At 53.0% G+C, this 17,959-nt stretch overlaps 2 protein-coding genes across 3 annotated transcripts in view; one reads left to right on the top strand and one right to left on the bottom strand.

Annotated features, from left to right (window-relative positions):
* Window positions 1–8,907, top strand: part of Sart3 (spliceosome associated factor 3, U4/U6 recycling protein) — a 38,233-nt gene extending 29,326 nt beyond the window's left edge. The window contains 8 exon segments of the mRNA XM_004664100.2: window positions 585–697; window positions 2,146–2,222; window positions 3,395–3,566; window positions 4,757–4,869; window positions 4,871–5,212; window positions 5,479–5,631; window positions 6,815–7,005; window positions 7,996–8,907. Coding sequence (XP_004664157.2) covers window positions 585–697; window positions 2,146–2,222; window positions 3,395–3,566; window positions 4,757–4,869; window positions 4,871–5,212; window positions 5,479–5,631; window positions 6,815–7,005; window positions 7,996–8,173 — 1,339 coding nt within the window. The 3' untranslated portion in view covers window positions 8,174–8,907.
* Window positions 8,908–11,829: 2,922 nt separating this feature from the next.
* Window positions 11,830–17,578, bottom strand: Ficd (FIC domain protein adenylyltransferase). 2 transcript variants are annotated; one of them, XM_045133111.1, is made up of 3 exons: window positions 17,499–17,578; window positions 16,210–16,575; window positions 11,830–14,745 (listed from the first exon to the last, which is right to left on the bottom strand). In XM_045133111.1, exons 2-3 carry the CDS (start codon window positions 16,508–16,510, stop codon window positions 13,670–13,672), a joined length of 1,377 nt encoding a protein of 458 aa, XP_044989046.1. In that variant the 5' UTR covers window positions 16,511–16,575; window positions 17,499–17,578; the 3' UTR covers window positions 11,830–13,669. The 2 variants fall into 2 exon arrangements, with proteins under 2 accessions (XP_044989046.1, XP_004664156.2); XM_004664099.2 differs by having other exon boundaries at window positions 16,210–16,565; window positions 17,499–17,555.
* Window positions 17,579–17,959: the final 381 nt, after the last annotated feature.

Genomic DNA, 17,959 nt, shown 5'->3' with positions numbered 1-17,959 from the left:
ATCTCAAAAAACCAAAAAGAAAGGGGGAAAAGAAAAAGGCGTCACTGCTTCACTGTGTGGGAAGGCCTCTTGCTGCCATGCCGCCCGTACAGATGTCTTGGGGAAGAGAGGGCTCTAGTGTGTGGATGATGCTTGGAGAGCCACTGCTTCTTACATTGACAATACTTATGTGTTTGCCTGGTGTGATTAGCATATCTTAATCTCAGGACAGAAAGATCTGACTGTGGTCATGAAATTTAACCGTCTCCTGGATTAGTGGTTGGCCCCTATGGTAGGATTGCAAAGAATTCCTTCAGGAACTTGATCAAGGTGCATCAGGTGCTGGACAAGCCCCTCGAATGTGCTTCTGCCCACAAGGGGCTGTGAAGGCAGAAGACCTGGCATTAGGCGCTGGCCGGGGGCACCTGCCTGCCTGAGGAAACGTGCAGAGGCGGGTGGCAGGCGGCGACGCCTGCCGCGGCAGAAAGCCGGGCTCGGCCCCCTCAGGAGCGCGGGTCCCGAGAGCGCTGCCTCGGAGGTCTGCTGCTCCCTCCCCACGCCGTCCCCTGTGCCGGGTGGCAGCAGTTGCTTCTTCTCTGCCCCAGGGCGCATGGCGACACTCAGCACTGCCGGAAAGCTCTGCATCGGGCCGTCCAGTGTACCAGTGACTACCCTGAGCACGTCTGCGAAGTGTTGCTCACCATGGAGAGGACAGAAGGTGGGACCCACACCCCTTTCTGGCTTAGAGGATAATGGCCTTTTGGCCAGTGGTGTCCAGTGGGAGCATCTGGGCAGACAAGTCTGTAAGGACAGACTAGTCATGGCCATTCCCCGTCAGGTGGCACTCGCCAGTGGCAGTGCCCTCCTACAGCAACTCAAAACAAGCTGTGGATGGAGTGCCAGTGTGCAGCCTCTCGTGGTTCTTAGTGGGGGGCTGTCCTACTGTAGACCCACATGCTGCACTCCAGCTTCTGTCCATTGGCTGCCAGTAATGTCCCCCCACCCTAACCAGACATGCCCCCGACCTTGCCCAGTGTCCAGAAGGTGAGGAGCACCCCCAGTGAGAACCGCTGTTCTAGCACTGTCTGCCACGAAGGCGCTCTGAGAGGCAGGTGGCTCAGCTTGTTCTTGGGCCCGTGTTGGATTCTAGAGCCTTTGATCCTGCAGCCGAGGAGTAAAGCAGGAGAGAACGGCGTCAGTGTGCCCGTGAGCGCCAGAGTAGCCGTCCAAGTTCCTCACTCACAATATAAACGTTCTGTGACTGTCACATTGAAATGTCCCCATCATCTTTGCCACTGAAAGCCTGGAAGAGGCTGTCTTCTTGTTTTCAAGTGTCTTTTTGGAAAGAGAAGGGTCCTTCCCTATAAACACAGCCCAGGACTAGTTGAATTCTAAACTAAAAGTCTCTATGAATTTTTTTGTGTGTGTGTGAGGCAAACTCAACAGACAGCCCTCCCATTTTTTGCTTTTTAAAAATATTTTGTTTTTTTGAGGTAGGATCTCACTCTAGCTCAAGCTGAGCTGGAATTTTCTATATAGTCTCAGGGTGGCCTTGAACTCACTGTGATTCTCCTACCTCTGCCTCCCAAGTGCTGGGATTAAAGGCGTGCACCACCATGCCTGGCTGCCTTTTTAAAATTTTTTTGTTTATTTTTATTTATTTGAGAGCAGCAGACAGAGAGAAAAGAGGCAGAGAGAGAGAGAGAAAATGGGCACACCAGGGCCTCCAGCCACTGCAAACGAACCCCAGATGCATGCACCACCTTGTGCATCTGGCTTAATGTGGGTCCTGGGGAATTGAGCCACAAACTGGGGTCCTTAGGCTTCACAGGCAAGTGCTTAACCACTAAGCCATCTCTCCAGCCGCCCCCCTTTTTAGTGGGAGAGTGAGAGAATTGGCACGCCAGGGCTTCTAGCCACGCTTCTAGCATCACACTTATGTGGGACCCAGAGAGTCGAACATAAGTCCTTACTTAGGCTTTGCAGACAAGTGCTTTAACTGCTGAGGCATCTCTTCAGCCCTTATATTTTGTTAAAATGAGAGCCGATTCCCTAGTTCCTGTAGTAACAAGGGCTTCCTCTTCAGAGGGTGTGGGGAACTAAGGAAATGGTGTTCGTGTCCTTCTGACTTGAATGAGTGATGCTTCTGCTTCTCTTCCTGTCCAGGTACACTGGAAGACTGGGATGTGGCTGTTCAGAAAACGGAAGCCCGGTTAGCTCGTGTTCATGAGCAGAGGATGAAGGTAACGGCAATGCCTGCTTACGGGCTTTGGAAATGCTCAGCTCTCTTTTGGCTCTGGCTGCTATGGAATTTTTCTTTCGTTCTTTTTTTTTATGGTTTTCCATGGTAGGGTCTCACTCTAGCTCAGGGTGGCCTTGAACTCAAAGCAATCCTCCTACCTCTGCCTCCCGGGTGCTGGGATTAAAGGTGTGCGCCACCACGCTTGGCTCCCCCTTTTATTTTTAATGAGAGAGAGAGAATTGGTGTGCCAGGGCCTCCAGCCACTGCAGTTGAACTGTAGACATGTGTGCCATCTTGTGTGCATGTGTGACCTTGCATGCTTGCCTCACCTTTGTGTGTCTGGCTTATGTCAGATCTGGAGAGTCAAACATGGGTCCTTAGGCTTTGCAGGCCAGTGCCTTAACCGCTAAGCCATCTCTTCAGACCAAATGTTTTTATTTATTGGAGAGTGTGAGTATGTCAGGGTCTCTTGCTGCTGCACATGAACTTCAGATACATGTCACTTTGTGCATCTGGCTTTAGGTGGGAATCAAATTTGGGCCAGTAGCCTTTGCAAGCAAGTACCTTTAACCACTGAACCATCTTCTCAGTCCAGGATTCTTTTAAACAAATTTAAAAATTTTAGTTGTGTGTGTACAGTCATGCCAGAGCCTCTTGCCACTGCAAATGGATGCCTGCCTGACTTGACAGGCACTGAGGGATTCAACCCAGGCCATCAGCTTTTACAAGCAGCTGCCTTTAACTGCTGGGCCATCTCTTCAGCTCTTGCTATGGATATTTCTTATCAGAACCTATTAGAACATTTGAATCAATTTAAACTTGGCTTGTGTCATCATTTTAGATTTATTTAAGGCTTTGGCTTCTAACAATAAGTACTTTTCCATATAGAGATGACTGAACTAGATAAAAGTGAATTAAGAGGCGTCTCAGTTGGCTCACATGTGGAGCAGGAGCGTTCCCAGCTTGCATGGGCCCCGGGTTCCTGGGCTGGTTTTCTTGCTCTTGGTGCCCAGACATTGAGAATGCTGCCCGGGACAGGCTTGAACTCCTCCCCCTGCACCACTGGTCTTCGTGCTCTTTCCCGCGGTGATGAGTGCCCACCCTGTCTCCCGTCTCCACAAGCTGGCCACTGCAATCACGGCTTTCAGTGCTGGGCTCTGGTCTGTCTCCTAGGCTGCGGAGAAGGAAGCAGCTCTTGTGCAGCAGGAAGAAGAGAAGGCCGAACAGCGCAAGAGGGTGAGGGCCGAGAAGAAGGCTCTGAAAAAAAAGAAAAGGGCCAGAGGCGCTGACAAACACCCGGCAGATGAAGAAGCGGACGGGAAAGAGTGGGGCGAGGAGGAAGAAGGTAACATTTCAGACTGGAATGTTCTTTCCTGAACTCTTCAAGAGTGGTCTGCCTTCCCGACGCCCGTCGCTCTTTCGGGGTGTATACCTTGCTCCCAAGAGCGCTCTTGCAGCAGCATTCCCTTACGGAAGTCAGGCCTCACGCCTGTCTGCTCTTGCCATTGAGTCCTCAGACCCCGCATTGTCCCGTTTCTCCTAGCAGTGCTCTTCGTGGTAGAAAGGCCCAGTAAAAAACTGAATTATTAAGCTGGGCAGGGTGGTGTCTGCCTTTAATCCAGCACTTGGGAAGCAGAAGTAGGAGGATTGCAGTAAATTCAAAGCCACCCTGAGACTACAGTGAATTCCAGGTCAGCCTGGGCTAGAGCGATACCCCAACCACTTTGAAACGACCAAGACCAAACAAAAATGACCGAATACTGTGTGTAGCTGTCCTGTGTCCAATCTTCTTGAGTCTGGGTCAATGATGGAGGCTAGTGCGGGGTCACGCCAGCAGGGCCTGGACCAGGAACTTGGGGATGCCGCAGGGGGGCTCAGGCTCCATTGGAAGTTGCGGTGAGTCGATAGGAAGGCTGTGTACGTGAGGCGACACCAGCAGCTCTGGAAGCGGCTGGAGTCTGGTGAGGGCGGCATCTCTCGAGCACAGCAAACAGTACTGTAAGTGTTTTAGAAAACAGACCTGTTCCTCAGCGCTCCAAGAGGCTCATGGAGCACGTGATCCATCAGCTGTGGGCAAGTTTCCATGGCTGCCCAGATCCCATGCCCCTTGCTGACCTGGGCATCTTTGGAGAGGGGCTTGGGTCTCTCTGATGACCAGAATTTGGACTCGATTAGGAGTGGGCAGTAGGGATTTTTTTTTGGGGGGGGGTTTCGAGGTAGGGTCTCACTCTAGCTCAGCCTGACCAGGAATTCACTATGTAGTCTCAGGGTGACCTCAAACTCATGGCGATCCTCCTACCTCTGCCTCCCAAGTGCTGGGATTAAAGGGGTGATTTGTTATTTTCTTTGACATAGCCCCTTTACTCAAATGTATTTGGGGCCCAGAAGGCTTAGGCACCCTGGAGGGTCATGAAGACTTAGCAGCAGCCTGGAGCTTGTGCCTTCGCACGCATGGTACAGTTCGAGTGGGAAGCGCATGCCTGCGCGCAGAGCTTGCTGAGAGAAAGCCCACATCACCCGTTCTCAACCCTGCAGAGCAGCCTTCCAAGCGCAGGAGGGTGGAGAACAGCGCTGCTCCCGCAGGAGCCGCTCTGGCCGTGGAGGACGACACCGGGCTCGCTGGGAAAAGCGTAACTGTGGGTGTCGCCCCCCCCCTCGAAGCAGAAGGAGAAGGCGGCCTCCCTGAAGCGGGACGTGCCCAAGGTGGCCCACGACAGCAGCAAGGACAGCCTCACCGTCTTTGTCAGCAACCTCCCCTACAGCATGGGGGAGCCGGAGGCGAAGCTCAGGCCCCTCTTTGAGGCCTGCGGGGAGGTGGCAGAGATCCGACCCATCTTCAGTAACCGGGGGGACTTCCGAGGCTACTGCTATGTGGAGTTTAAAGAGGAGAAGTCGGCTCTGCAGGCCCTGGAGCTGGACCGGAAGAGTGTGGAAGGGAGGCCGATGTTTGTCTCCCCCTGTGTGGATAAGAGCAAAAACCCTGATTTTAAGGTACGTGTGAAGGAAAGTGAGCTTTTCCTGTGGGTCTCGCCGTGGGGGGGGGTCATGGGTGGGGGTCCGGTGCTCCCACCTTGAGTCTGGCAGGGGCGAAGCTCGGAGAGGAAGCCAGCCTGACAGGCCGTGGGAATCCGGTCAGGAAGCGCGCCGCTGGCTGCTGGGGAGGGTGGCGAGTGGCCCACCTTGGGGGGGGGGGGGCGCCTCTCATCCTGCCCTGCCGGCCCCGGCGCGCACCCTCTGCCTCTGCCTTCTCCCCGCAGGTGTTCAGGTACAGCACGTCCCTGGAGAAGCACAAGCTGTTCATCTCGGGCCTGCCCTTCTCGTGCTCTAAAGAAGAGCTTGAGGACATCTGCAAGGCCCACGGGACTGTGAAGGGCCTGAGACTGGTCACCAACCGGGCCGGCAAGCCCAAGGTCAGTGTCGAGCCCTGCTGAGTGGTAAGCACACGTGGCTCCACTTCCCCTTGGAACCAGATTAACCTTTTGTAGCTAATTGTGCTAAGAAAGAACAAAGCTTCTGGAGCAGCAATTGCCAGAGGCTTTAGAAGCCCAGTGTGAGCCGCACCTGTGGGGCTGGCTGCCTTGTGGTCAGAGGCGCAGTGCCTGGAGAGGCACGTGGCAGGTGCCTCCCTGTTGCTGGGACAAAGCGCCCGACCAAAAGCAGCTGGTGGAAGGACTAGGTTCTAGTGTGGCTTCCAATCCTGAGGGGAAGCTTCATGACGGAGGGGACAGCATGGCATGAGCAGAGGCTGGACGTCACCTCTGCCACAGCGGGTGGAAAACAGTGAAAGTGAGCTGAGCTCTGGCAAGGGGGAGCTGGCTATAACACCCCTAATCCACCCCCAACAGCCCACCGCCTCCAGCAAGGCTCTGCCTACCAAATTGCTGCCAGCTGGAGACCAGTCATTGTAAGCCCGGGTTTATGGGGACGTCTGGTGGAGAGCACCACAGGCAGCCTGTGCTGCAGCCGTCTCTGCCATGCTCTGGCCAGCTCCCTGCGCAGCTTCACCCATTGCCCATTACACGTTTTGAATAGTGGTATTTATTTATTTAAAGACTGAAAAAGAGCAGAGAGAGTATCAGCGCACCAGGGCCTCCTGCCACTGCAGATGAACTCCGGATGCATGCACTACTTCAAGCATCTGCTTTTACGTGGGTGCTGGGGAATGGAATCCAGACTGTCAGTCTTTGCAACCAAGTGCCTTTAACTGCAGAACCACCTCTGCAGCCCCACGGTGGTTTGGATTCCCTCTTAACCAACCTCCTGCATGTTGGCAAGCTGGAGCATGTGAGGGAATGGAGGGCTGAAGGAGCAGAGATAATCCTCCCAAGCTGCCGTTGTATCCATTCAACTGTCTTGGTTTTCTTGCTGCATTCATAGTAGCCTTTGCTTTGGGGCAGGCACAACGTGTTCTGAATCCAGAGTGGTTTTCTGGCGCTCCGGACAGAACAGTCACAGGGGAGCGCAGTGGGACTGGGGAGTAAACCTGTAGGCGGAGGATGGTGGCACTGGAGAGGTGGCTGCTGTCTGCTTGGCCACCTGACGGGAGAGAGTTGCAGCAGCATCTGACCTGGCTCTGGTTCCCGCCTTGTCTAGGGCCTGGCCTACGTGGAGTACGAAAATGAGGCCCAGGCGTCACAGGCGGTCATGAAGATGGATGGTATGACTATCAGAGAGAACGTCATCAAAGTGGCAATCAGCAACCCCCCTCAGAGGAAAGTTCCGGAGAAACCAGAAGTGAAGAAAGTCCTTGGAGGCCCCATGGTGCCACGGCAGATGTATGGAGCGTAAGTGTTCGCGTGCTGGGCTGCAGACCTGCCCAGGCCAGTACTGGGAGGTGGGCTTGTTTCTGGAGGTGCAGTGAGTTAGAAAAGCTGGGGTGTGCCGAGAAAGTCCCTAATGGGTACAAGCTTGGGAAGTGGGCCTAGGCTGCTGCTGGCATTGGCAGTCTCATTTGCTGGCTAATCGTGTGTAAACAAGCCGCATGACCTGTGCTCGCGCCCCAGCTGTGGCTCGCCCGTGTGTGAAGGCTGTGCTCTGCGCTCGAGAGGAGCGAGGTGACACAGTAGCGAGGCCCTTCGCTAAATTCTGAGAGACATCAGCCATTTTGTTTGGTTTTTCGAGGTAGGGTCTCACTCTAGCCCAGGCTGGCCGGGAATTCACTATGGAGTCTCAGGGTGGCCTTGAACTCATGACGATCCTCCAACCTCTGCCTCCTGAGTGCTGGGATTAAAGGCGTGCGCCACCACGCCCGGCTTACATCAGCCATTTTTATCACCCCTAAGTGTGACTGTTGGCACAAGGTTGCTCATTGCCAAGATTGTGAACAAGGCAGTTTGTTCAGAGTGATTTGTTTTTTTCCTGTTTGGATTGTCAGCTTTTATTGGAAATAAGCACATGATGTTTTTATAGTAAAAGCAGGATCCAGAGTTAAACCACAAAATTACATACTGTTAAACAAGGTTACAGAGGTCACATGGGGGAACTGAGGCAAGAAACATTCTATGCTATGTAATCACGAAGATGTTTAGAAATAGATACAGGGGTCATGGTACATTGCACAGAGGGATCATCCCCTTCCTTTCACATTCCGTTTTCCATTTCCCCCTGTTCAGTGTTTTTATCTACTAGCCAGAATCAGGGGCAGATGCTCTTATCATCCTATGCTCAGTTCTACCACTGAGCTACAGCCCCACTCCTTCCTCACTCCTCGTCCTTTAACTTTGGATAACAGTCACACCGAGTCAGGGTCATGAGTCCTGTGTCTGCTCTTCCAGGCGCGGGAAGGGACGGACCCAGCTCTCTCTGCTGCCCCGGGCCCTGCAGCGCCCGAATGCTGGCGCTCCTCAGGCCAAGAACGGCCCTGCCCTGAGCCCAGCAGTCGCCGCCTCCACAGCCACTGAGGCACCCAAGATGTCTAATGCCGACTTTGCTAAGTTGCTTCTGAGAAAGTGAACCGGACTCTTGAGAAGATGGGAGATGCCTTACTTAATGCTGGCCAGGCAGACCACCTGCCACTCTACAGCCCCTGAGGACTGAAGGCCTGGGTGCACGCCTGGGCTCCCAGAGACTACTCTGTGTAGACAAAGCACGTTCCAAGTTCAGAGGAGAAATAACTCCCTCACATTGAGGGCAGGAGGAGGCCGACCACGCTATAGGCTGGCCCAGGTGGCAACAAGATGCTACTGCATCTTGAAGACTGAGGGTGCGGGTTTTGAGACCTGTCTGTCTCACCACTTTTGCCACCTCTGGCCCTTTTTATACACCTTCCTCACTCTGCACAATACATCTGTCCAGCACTCTTAATTTTAAAAGATGAAGTGGAGATGCTAGTTGCGCACCAGAGTGGCCTATTTTAGTAAAGGGATGGAATGGGAAATTGGAGAAAAAGCATTGATGGCTTTTGTTCAGAGAGGTTGTATGGTTTTCTATTATGTATTGGAAGAATGACTCATCAACCATTGTTTTCTGTTTCCTAAAAGCAGGATATTTGAGACATTTGTTTCATATAGGAACTCAATGTGCCACCTGCTATGGGCTATTTTCTTTGCCTAGTGACTAGTAAATTGTGCCCTTTGTCAAAACACTGAAATTCAGTCCTTTGGTTTTGTTAAATGCCATGCCCAGTGCAAAGTTCAACCCCTCCCCCCCATTTAGCTTTATTAAAGCAAACTTCTCTTACAAATGTCTTTTCCAGTGTACGGGGGTGTGTTCATTCACAATGGATGTTTTGACATGAGTGTATCTTGCTTTATTCAGTAGCATGTAAATAGAACTTTTGTAAGTCAATGCAATTGTCATTTTGTTTGAAACGATTTCAGCAGTGATGTAAACTTGACTTTCTAGCAATTTGACGCTAGCTTTTAAGATATTTTTTTAAAACTTGTCATCCTTCAGTATTTATTGCTTTGAAAGAATTGGCAGTTCAGCAGGGAAACTTACCTTTTAAAGGCACTTTGGGGAAAAAGTTCAGGAAATCCTTTTTTTTCTGTGATGCAACCAACTCATCTGTAAGTGTAAGTTTCTAGACATTAAGCAGGCTTCCTACTCCTCTAAGTGCTGGGGTAGAGCCCATCATGCGTTAGGCAAGCACTCCACCACGGAGTACATCCTTGGCCGTTGCAGTCAGCTTCACGTTGCTGGAGTGAACTTCCAAAGCAGACATACTTTACGGGAGGAATGGCATTTACTTGAAGCTTACAGATCCAGGGGAAGTTCCATAATGGTGGACGAAGCTGGCCCCCTTCCACAGGTCTACGCAGAGAAATACCACCAGCCCCAGCGCGGTCAGCAAGCACGCTCCAGCACCCCTGCTCTGCGTACCTTTAGGCTGGAATTCCAGATCCTTCCCACACCTTAGGGCTGGACCCCAGGATCCACCCACAGTGATAGCAAGTTACAAGCTTGAATAAAGCTCCTGAATCTGCTGAGGGACATCCATTCAAACTACCACACCAGCCCTGTTTTTCCAGCTTAAAATTTGCATTTATTTACATGTACATTGGGGGGGGCACATTCCACACACAGGTCACTTTGCATCTGGCTCTTTGTGGGTGCTAGAGAATCTAACCTGGCTGACACACTTTGCAAGCAAGCACCTTTTAACTGCCGAGCCATCTCCTGGGCTCAACGTTTTTAAAAATGTGTGTGGGCGCACATGTGTATATGGAGTCCAGAAGACATCTTGGGTGGTGGTCCTCAGGAATGTCATCCACTTTTCATTCTCGTGAATGAATGAATAAATGGAAGACGGCCTCACTGGCCTTGACCTCACAGAGTAGGCAGAATGGTTGGTCATTAAGGCCTAAGGATCCATCTGTCTCCACCTCCCCAGTGCTACAATCAAAAGCGCATGCTGCTATGCCTGACTTTTTTTCTTACAAAAATTATTTTTTTGACAATTTTGTACATGTATAGATAACACATTTGCCTCCCCCATTCCCTCTGAGTCCCTTTCCACTTAGAGCCTCTTCTACTTTTTTTGTTGTTGACACTTTTTTGTTGGTGGTGGTGACCCACTGGGTTTAATTAGGAATTCTTGTGTGAGCATGGATTTCTAAGGGGCGGGGCATTATTTATCTGAACGTAGGCAACTTGCTTGTATCTATACCACTGGAGAAAATGCCTTCCCTGCTCGCAGCAACCCTTACCTGCCAGCAGCACCTGCGGGAGGGGCGGGGGGGGGGGGTGCATGAGCCTCTCCACCCCCCCCCCATGATGAATGTTGACTACACCTGTCCTGATGCTCGTGAGGCAAATGCCACTGTGCGCCATTACAGCTGGCAGGGACCGCCTGATCAGGGGTGGGGTCTAGGAGAAACACGTCCCCTAGCATATGTTCGTGGAAATCCATTCCCAGCTCAACATTTTGTAATGGAAACCTGTGAAGGAACAAGTGTACCACACGCTCCCGTGTGCCTATGGCAGAGCTTTGGGCTCATCCCAGCAGTATCTAAGAGGGAATTAGAGGCTATAGTTTTAATCACCCTGGAAACAGTAGTAGTACCTTAAAGGCCATCACTACCCAAATTGCAGCTATCATGAGTAGTTTTCCCTCCCTTAAACGATTATTGGTGATAAGCCTCTCTCAAGTCTTCCATCCATCTCCTTTACAGGGGAAAAAATAACACTTTTTCTAGGCATTACTGCTCTCTGGTTAACGTGGTGGTGGCACTGGCTGTTCTGCAGCCTGCGCTGGGCAGAGCCATGGCAGGATTAGTTCCTCCCACTGCAGCGTTATGTGGGGCTGCCTTCCAGGAGCGGCCCTGTTTTCTTGCCGGTGCCTGCTACCCGCCTGGTTTCATGCTTTCAACAGGGGTGAGTCTTTCCATATTCCAGTGGGACTTATGGGTTTAGATGCTGGATGTCGACTGTTGCAAGAATGGATTTCCACGAACATATGCTAGGGGACGTGTTTCTCCTAGACCCCACCCCTGATCAGGCGGTCCCTGCCAGCTGTAATGGCGCATGCAGTCTCATAGCCGCAAGAGTAGAGAGGGCAAAAGATCCTAAGGCACAGTGTGCTCATCTAAGCCACCATGGGGGCTGTCACTCATGCGGGGATAAGACTTCACAGAGGAACGACTATCCTTCCTGTAAGCAACCTCACTGAGCTCACTGCTCACCAAAACTGGTTTTGGTGTAATAGTACTTCGGTCTACTGTCTGGGGTGAGCAGAAAGATGTGTGCTCTGGAGAGTTCCACACAATACCGCGGCGCTAGTGACTCGTCTCGGCTACCCAGGGTTAGAAGGGAGACGAGGTCAGAGATGTGCTTGGAAGCTCACAGGCCAGCCGGCCTCACCACAGCAGTGGTGAGCCACGGAGTGAGAGACTGCCTGCAAGGAGGGGACGGCGAGGACTGACACCCAAAGCTGTCCTGTGGCACTCTGGTAGGTGTGCCTGCACTTACACACATGAGCACGCACGTGTGTGCATGTACACCCCCCCCCCCCCGCACAAGCATTCCTAGGATCCTTGGCAGACAGTGCGTGCCTCTAGCTCTTGCTTGGTCCGTTGCCATGGCTGTCTTGGACCTGTCCCCACAGAACAAGGTAAAGAGCAGAAGGCCCCGATTCAGCCCCAGGACAAGCAGCAAAAACATCTCTCAGCTGTGTAATAAAATACTTTATTTAGAACCAGTAATTTGTTAAATAACATCCTTCACATATATCTAAAGTGCAAATTCCCACCACACGACAGAGCAAGACACGGCGTGCAGCTTCGTGGTGAGTAAATCCAAGACAGAGGTGCTCGTGGCTGAGCCTCTATGAAAACATGTCACCCTTGCAGCTTTTCACTAATCTTTTTTTTTTTTTCCCCCCAAGGTAGGATCTCACTCTAGCCTAGACTGACCTGGAATTCACTATGTAGTTTCCAGCTGGCCTTGAACTCAGTAATCCTCCTACCTCTGCTTCTCGAGTGCTAAAATTAAAGGTGTGCACCACTACACCCGGCTAATTTTTCTTAACTTCTCAGAAAAATCCAACTAGTAACTTCAGACGCTCTTGCTGCATCTAGTAGGGACCACCTAACTCTGGGAGATTTGATGCCTTGCGTAAGCTCACCGTCATTCAAACAGTGACAAAGTGCGCGTACATAGTGTTGGATATCACCGTGGCTCTGTCACTTTGAACAAAACCCAGTGATTTCCAGTCGTTCTGAATTTTTTTTTTTTTTTGGTTTTTCGAGGTAGGGTCTCACCGTAGCCCAGGCTGACCTGGAATTCACTATGGAATCTCAGGGTGGCCTCGAACTCATGGCAGTCCTCCCACCTCTGCCTCCCGAGTGCTGGGATTAAAGGCATGAGCCACCACGCCCAGCTCATTCTTACTCTAAATAGCAGCAGTCAGGTTGGCACTTGAACCTTAAATGATTGAAAGAAGTCTCTTCTATTTCCTGAAGGTGACAACTGGGAAACCTGGCTGTATTTCACAGGATGTTGTACCACTTTGCAAGTTGCTAGAAAAATAAGGCCACTCTGAGGCAATCTCTCACTTCCCCAAGGGGATGCTGGGAAGTATCATGGCTTATGGGGGAGGGGGGGCAGTATGTGGATAAAGCCACAGGACAAAAGGTACATAACTTGGCTGCGGTCACGGATGTTCGGGTGAATTCCTTGTAACGGGGTGGCCCAGCATCTTAGGTGTGTTCATTTTCACAGTGCTGGGGAGGAGTCCCAGGGCTCGGTGCATGCAAGGTTACTGCTGCACCTCTACAGCTTTTCAAGCATGTGAACATTTCCCCTTCAGGAGATTGAGAGGGAGGTGCGAGCTGACAAACCCTGGCAACTTCTTAGACTAAAATTTCTGGCCTGGCTTGCTGCAAATGAAATGCCAGAGGAACAGGGACACACCGACCAGAGCCAGGCTGGCTGCCCCTCCTCAGCAAGAAACACTGCCCCAGTGTGAAAAGACAGCTTCTGGAAATGTCACTGCTGGCTTCTAAACTCAAAAGGCTGCTCAGCTAGTACAAGCCTCTACCTGTCTCCTGGTGGCGCAGCTCACGGCCATTTCTCGGAACGGCGGGTTACAGGGCCTTGAAGCCATTTCAGAGAAAGAGCTGTGGCCCCGTCCCCGTCCCACTGCTCTGGCCTCTCTCCCTCACCTTAGTGCAAATTCTGTCCAGAATGTGGGTTCGGTTCTGGTCACACAGGAGCATTGCTGGGATGAACACTTGCAGAGTGACCACCATAGGGACACCAAAGGATACTCCTAGCTTGCTCAAAAGAATAAATAATAACTGGCTTAACTATAAATTATCCTAGAGACAAGGCTTAATAATTTAGTTTTTCTCACTTTTTAACTAAAAAAACAAAAAAAAAAACAAAACTTGGAGGTAAAGAATGTCTAGCAGTCTCTCTTTGCTGTCGGAGATACTCGGGTCTGAAGAAATGCCAACTCTCTGAGCCGGTCCTCCAGGCTTCCCGCGTCAGCAGGGGGGGCTGGCGGGGTCAGGGCCTCACAGGAAGGGTCTCCTTGAACCCAGAGTGGTTGGGCTGGGCTTCTGGCAACGCCACCGCGTACTCGGTGGTGGCAAAGAGCAGGGTGTCCAGCGTGGTCTCGGTGCACTTTGCAATGAAGCGGATGAAAGGACGCACGTCCCCCTCGTTGGCGACTTCCAGCACGTGGTAGTACTCGGATCTCTGCTCCTTGCGGATGGTGATGGGGGGGTAGCCGGCCTGCATCAGGATGAGGTTCATCAGCAGGCGGGAGGTCCTCCCGTTGCCGTCCACGAAAGGGTGGATGTACACCAGCTTGTAGTGGGCCAAGGCCGCGAACTCCACGGGGTGCAGGCTCATGGCGTCCTCAGAGTTCAGCCACTGCGTGAACTCCTCCATCTGCTTCTCCACGTCCCGGGGGTGGGGTGGGATGTGGTGGCCCACCAGGACCTGGGTCGTCCGGAACCTGCCGGCCTCCACCGGGTCCACGTACCCCAGCACCCGCCTGTGGATTTCCAGCATGTCGCCGATGGTGACGGACCCGATGCGGGAGACCAGGGTGGTGTTGATGTACTTCATGGCGGCATGCAGGCCGATCACCTCGTTTTGCTCCTCCAGGCTCTTCCCCGGCACGGCGTAGCGGGTCTCCAGGATGTGCCTGATCTCGGACAGGGTGAGGGTGTTGCCCTCGATGGCGACAGTGTGGTAGATGTGATGGTAGTAGGTCTCCTCCATGACCCTGCGCAGAGCTGAGCTGCCCTTGGGGATGGACATGACCTTCTTCACTTTGCTGTCGATGACGCTGAAGTAGCGCTGGTCGATCTCCTCCACCAGCGGGAGTGTCCGGTCCCGGCTAACCAGCGCTTTCTCATGGAAGGGCGAGATGGTCAGCGCCCTGGTGTATAGGTAATCTGCCTGGATGATGTCCTTGTCCTCTTCAGAGAAGATGCCGAACTCAGTTAGTGCATCCACAAAGGCCGGATCCATCTTGAGGGCGTGCAGGAAGAGCTTGTGGGCCTTCTCCCGCTTGCCCTGGCGCTTCATCTCCAGGGCTTGGTTCAGAGCTGCCTTAGCTTCCAGCTTGTTCGCTGGAAGAGAGCCAGAGAGCCCTTGTCAGGAGGGTCGGCCACAGGGGATGCTCAGGGGAACTGAGCCTGTGCAGGTCTCTGCGAGAAACCACAGCTGGTCCACATTCCAGTCACGCTGGTTCCATTCAACATGTCTGATACCACTCACACAGCCCCAAGAGGTGGGGCACTGGTCACTGCCATGTGTCCTGAGCCACAGTGCACCCTGGGAGGCACCAACTGCACTCCTGCTGCCTGCCTTTGGCTGGGACAGGTCTGGGTGTTTACTGCTCCTGTGCAATCCTGGCTATGGGTCTGTCCTGGGTGCACACCTTCCCCGTGGCCACTGCTGCTGTCAGGGGACCCCTCCTACCTCATTTCCAGCTCACCCCTCCAGCCCCACAGTGCCCACCCCTTCAGGCCTACGGGTACTAGTAGCAGCCAATCAGCTAGTCTCTGGAGCCTTCCCATGCTCAGTCCCCTGCTCTCCTCCCCCCCCCAAGGATCTCGTTCTAGTCCAGGCTGACCTAGAATTCGCTATGTAGTCTCAAGGTGGCCCCGAACTCACAGCAATCCTCCCACCTCTGCCTCCCGAGTGCTGGGATTAAAGGCGTGCGCCACACCTGGCTCCATCCCCAGTTTTGTTTGCTGGCAGTATTGGGGGTGAAGCCCTGGGCCTTGGGCATGCTAGGTAAATGCCCTTACCAGAACCACAGTTCCAGTAGTGGATGGTTGGTTGAATAATGATTCTGGTTGGTGGGCCTACCCCCAATAGGGGGATGGACATCTGGCCATGTCTGGAGACAATGTTTGGTGACAATGTCTGTCACCACTGGAGGAGGTATGTGCTGCTGGCATCTGGTAAGTAGAGGCAGAATGGGAGGTCCTCAACTCTGGGCTGGGCCCTTTTTCCCTGCCCCATCTTGCCACCCATGGTCAGCATATACACCCAACTCCTCTGAGGTCCTCAAGCATCACCAGGTGCATTGTCTGTCCTGAGCACTCTTTCTCTCCTAAACTTCTTGGATCGGGTGAACTTACAGCTGGGACTCAGCGTAAGCCTCACCTTGGTGCTTCCCCACTGCCACAGCCCATGACACCTTGTCTCAGTCACCTGTCAGCTTGACTAGGCTGGGAGCTTGGGGGTTATTTTTTAATTTTCTAAAATTTATTTGAGAGCGACAGAGAGAGAGAGAGAGAGAATATGAATATGGGCACATCAGGGCCTCTAGCCACTGCAAATGAATTCCAGATGCATGCACCACCTTGTGCATCCTGGCTTATGTGGGTTCTGGGGAATGGAGCCTTGAACCGGGGTCCTTAGGCTTCACAGGCAAGTGCTTAATGGCTAAACCATCTCTCCAGCCTGGGGGGTGTTTTATTTACCCTAACACTCTCGTGCCCTACACACAGGACACAGCAGGTATTCTATAAATATATCTGTTCAACTGACAAGTGTCAGGAGAGACAGCCAGCCTGGCTTACCTGGCGATGCCCTGGTACTGATCACAAGTAGTCCTGCATCCTTGGAGGTGACACTGAGCTCTGTGGATGAGCTGGTACACTTGGTGACAGTGTGCTGCACCCTGTCCAGTTTGTTTCTGAGCAGGTAGAAACCTTTCAGCACAGTCAGACACTGTTCTTCGATGGCCCCCAGAGGCAGCAGCAGGGCCAGCAGTGACCCCAGTGCCATACTCAACAGGGTCACCCACAGGAATCGGCCCCAAACCGACACCCATTTCGGTTCAGCCACCGCCATCACGGAAACCATCCGTAGGAGCGTCATCTGGACTCTGGGCCAGGCACTGAGCACATGTCCTGCTATGGAGGCAGAGAAGGATCTGCAAGCAACTAAGAACGGCAGAGGGTGAGGCAGAGAAATGGACGGATTTCCAATATCATGTGATCTCTGATGGGGAGATGGGCTTGGACTCTCCCCACACTTCCTAATTCATTAGGGTCTAGGGGAGGGTCAGCTTGGAAGGACTTCTTAGCCCTAACCCATCCAGGGCAGGGGATGGAAAGGCCACACCTCACGCATATCAACCCCCCACAGTCTTAAACAGGAGCCCAAGGAGCTGATGCTTTCATTCCATTTTCCATATGGGGAAACTGAGGCTCGCAGAGGGCAAGTCCCTTGTCTAAAGTCACCCAAGCAAGCACGAGGCAGCCAGAACCCTTCAGCTCTGAAGTACACCGGGATACACTTCAACACATCTCTGACCACTGGACACCCAGCGTTTGGGACGCAACACAAAACAGCTGGTCTGAGCAGCAGTTCTGAGGCCTGTTCTCTGATAAGTACAAACGTCTGGTGGCCTCATTTTTTTTTTTTTTTTATGATACGGGTGCTGTGTCAGTGTCCGGCGTTGTCCACCTCTTTGGCCCTCCTTTCCTGACCTATCTCACTGAGAAGTCAGGTGACTGAACATCTCAACGGGAACCCAGTCACTGGGCCAGAGTGGGTGACCTGCACCTGACCAGAGGTATGTGCTTGGGGGCTGGCAGGGGAGTGGAGGGACCAGGTATGCAAGTGCCATTGTGCCAATTATGAGCATTTATTGGGCAACTATGGTGTGCTGGGCACTGTGAGTTGGATGTTGTTAAGAGGAGCGAATCTCTCACTTTCCAGAAAGGGGAGTGAAACTGAGGCCCGGAGAAGCCAAGGCACTGCTGTACGGTCCCAGTGCTGAGCCAGCTCTCTGCAAACCCCCGCCCAGGGCTCGCGCGCCCGCCACAGCCTCTAGGACCCTGGGGCCCGGCCCCGTCCTCACCGCTCGCGGCCGTTTGACCCTCCAGGAGCTCGCAGACCCCGCGGCTCCCGCTCCCGGGTAGTCCTTCACCGGCCAGTCTCTTGGCCCCGCCCTCGGAGGCCTGCCATTGGACGGCCTCCAGCCCTCGTCACAGCCGATTGGCTCTCCCAACTTGTCCGTCCCTGGCATTTCCGGGTTTTCGCGTCCGCATCGGCTTCCCCGGGAAAGCCGCGCCGTGGGCCACTCCCATTGGTTGTCGCTTGTGGCGTCTTGTGTCCGCAGCAGCCAATAAGCTACGACGGGGGGCGGAGCTTGGGGCACAGGTGGGAGGAGCAAGTGTTCGTAGCATCCCTGAGTGCCAGGCGCGAAACTCCCTTCTCCATCTCCCTGGAGCGCCGGCTTTCCCCTCGGGTCTCCTCGCGTGCCTCAGTTTCTTCGGTTGTAAAATAAAACTGTTGATGACGTCCCGCTTCCCCACCCTG

The sequence above is a fragment of the Jaculus jaculus genome, chromosome 13 (assembly GCF_020740685.1).
Source record: "Jaculus jaculus isolate mJacJac1 chromosome 13, mJacJac1.mat.Y.cur, whole genome shotgun sequence".
Classification (NCBI taxonomy): Eukaryota; Metazoa; Chordata; class Mammalia; order Rodentia; family Dipodidae; genus Jaculus; species Jaculus jaculus.
This window is presented reverse-complemented; position numbering and strand designations above follow the sequence as displayed.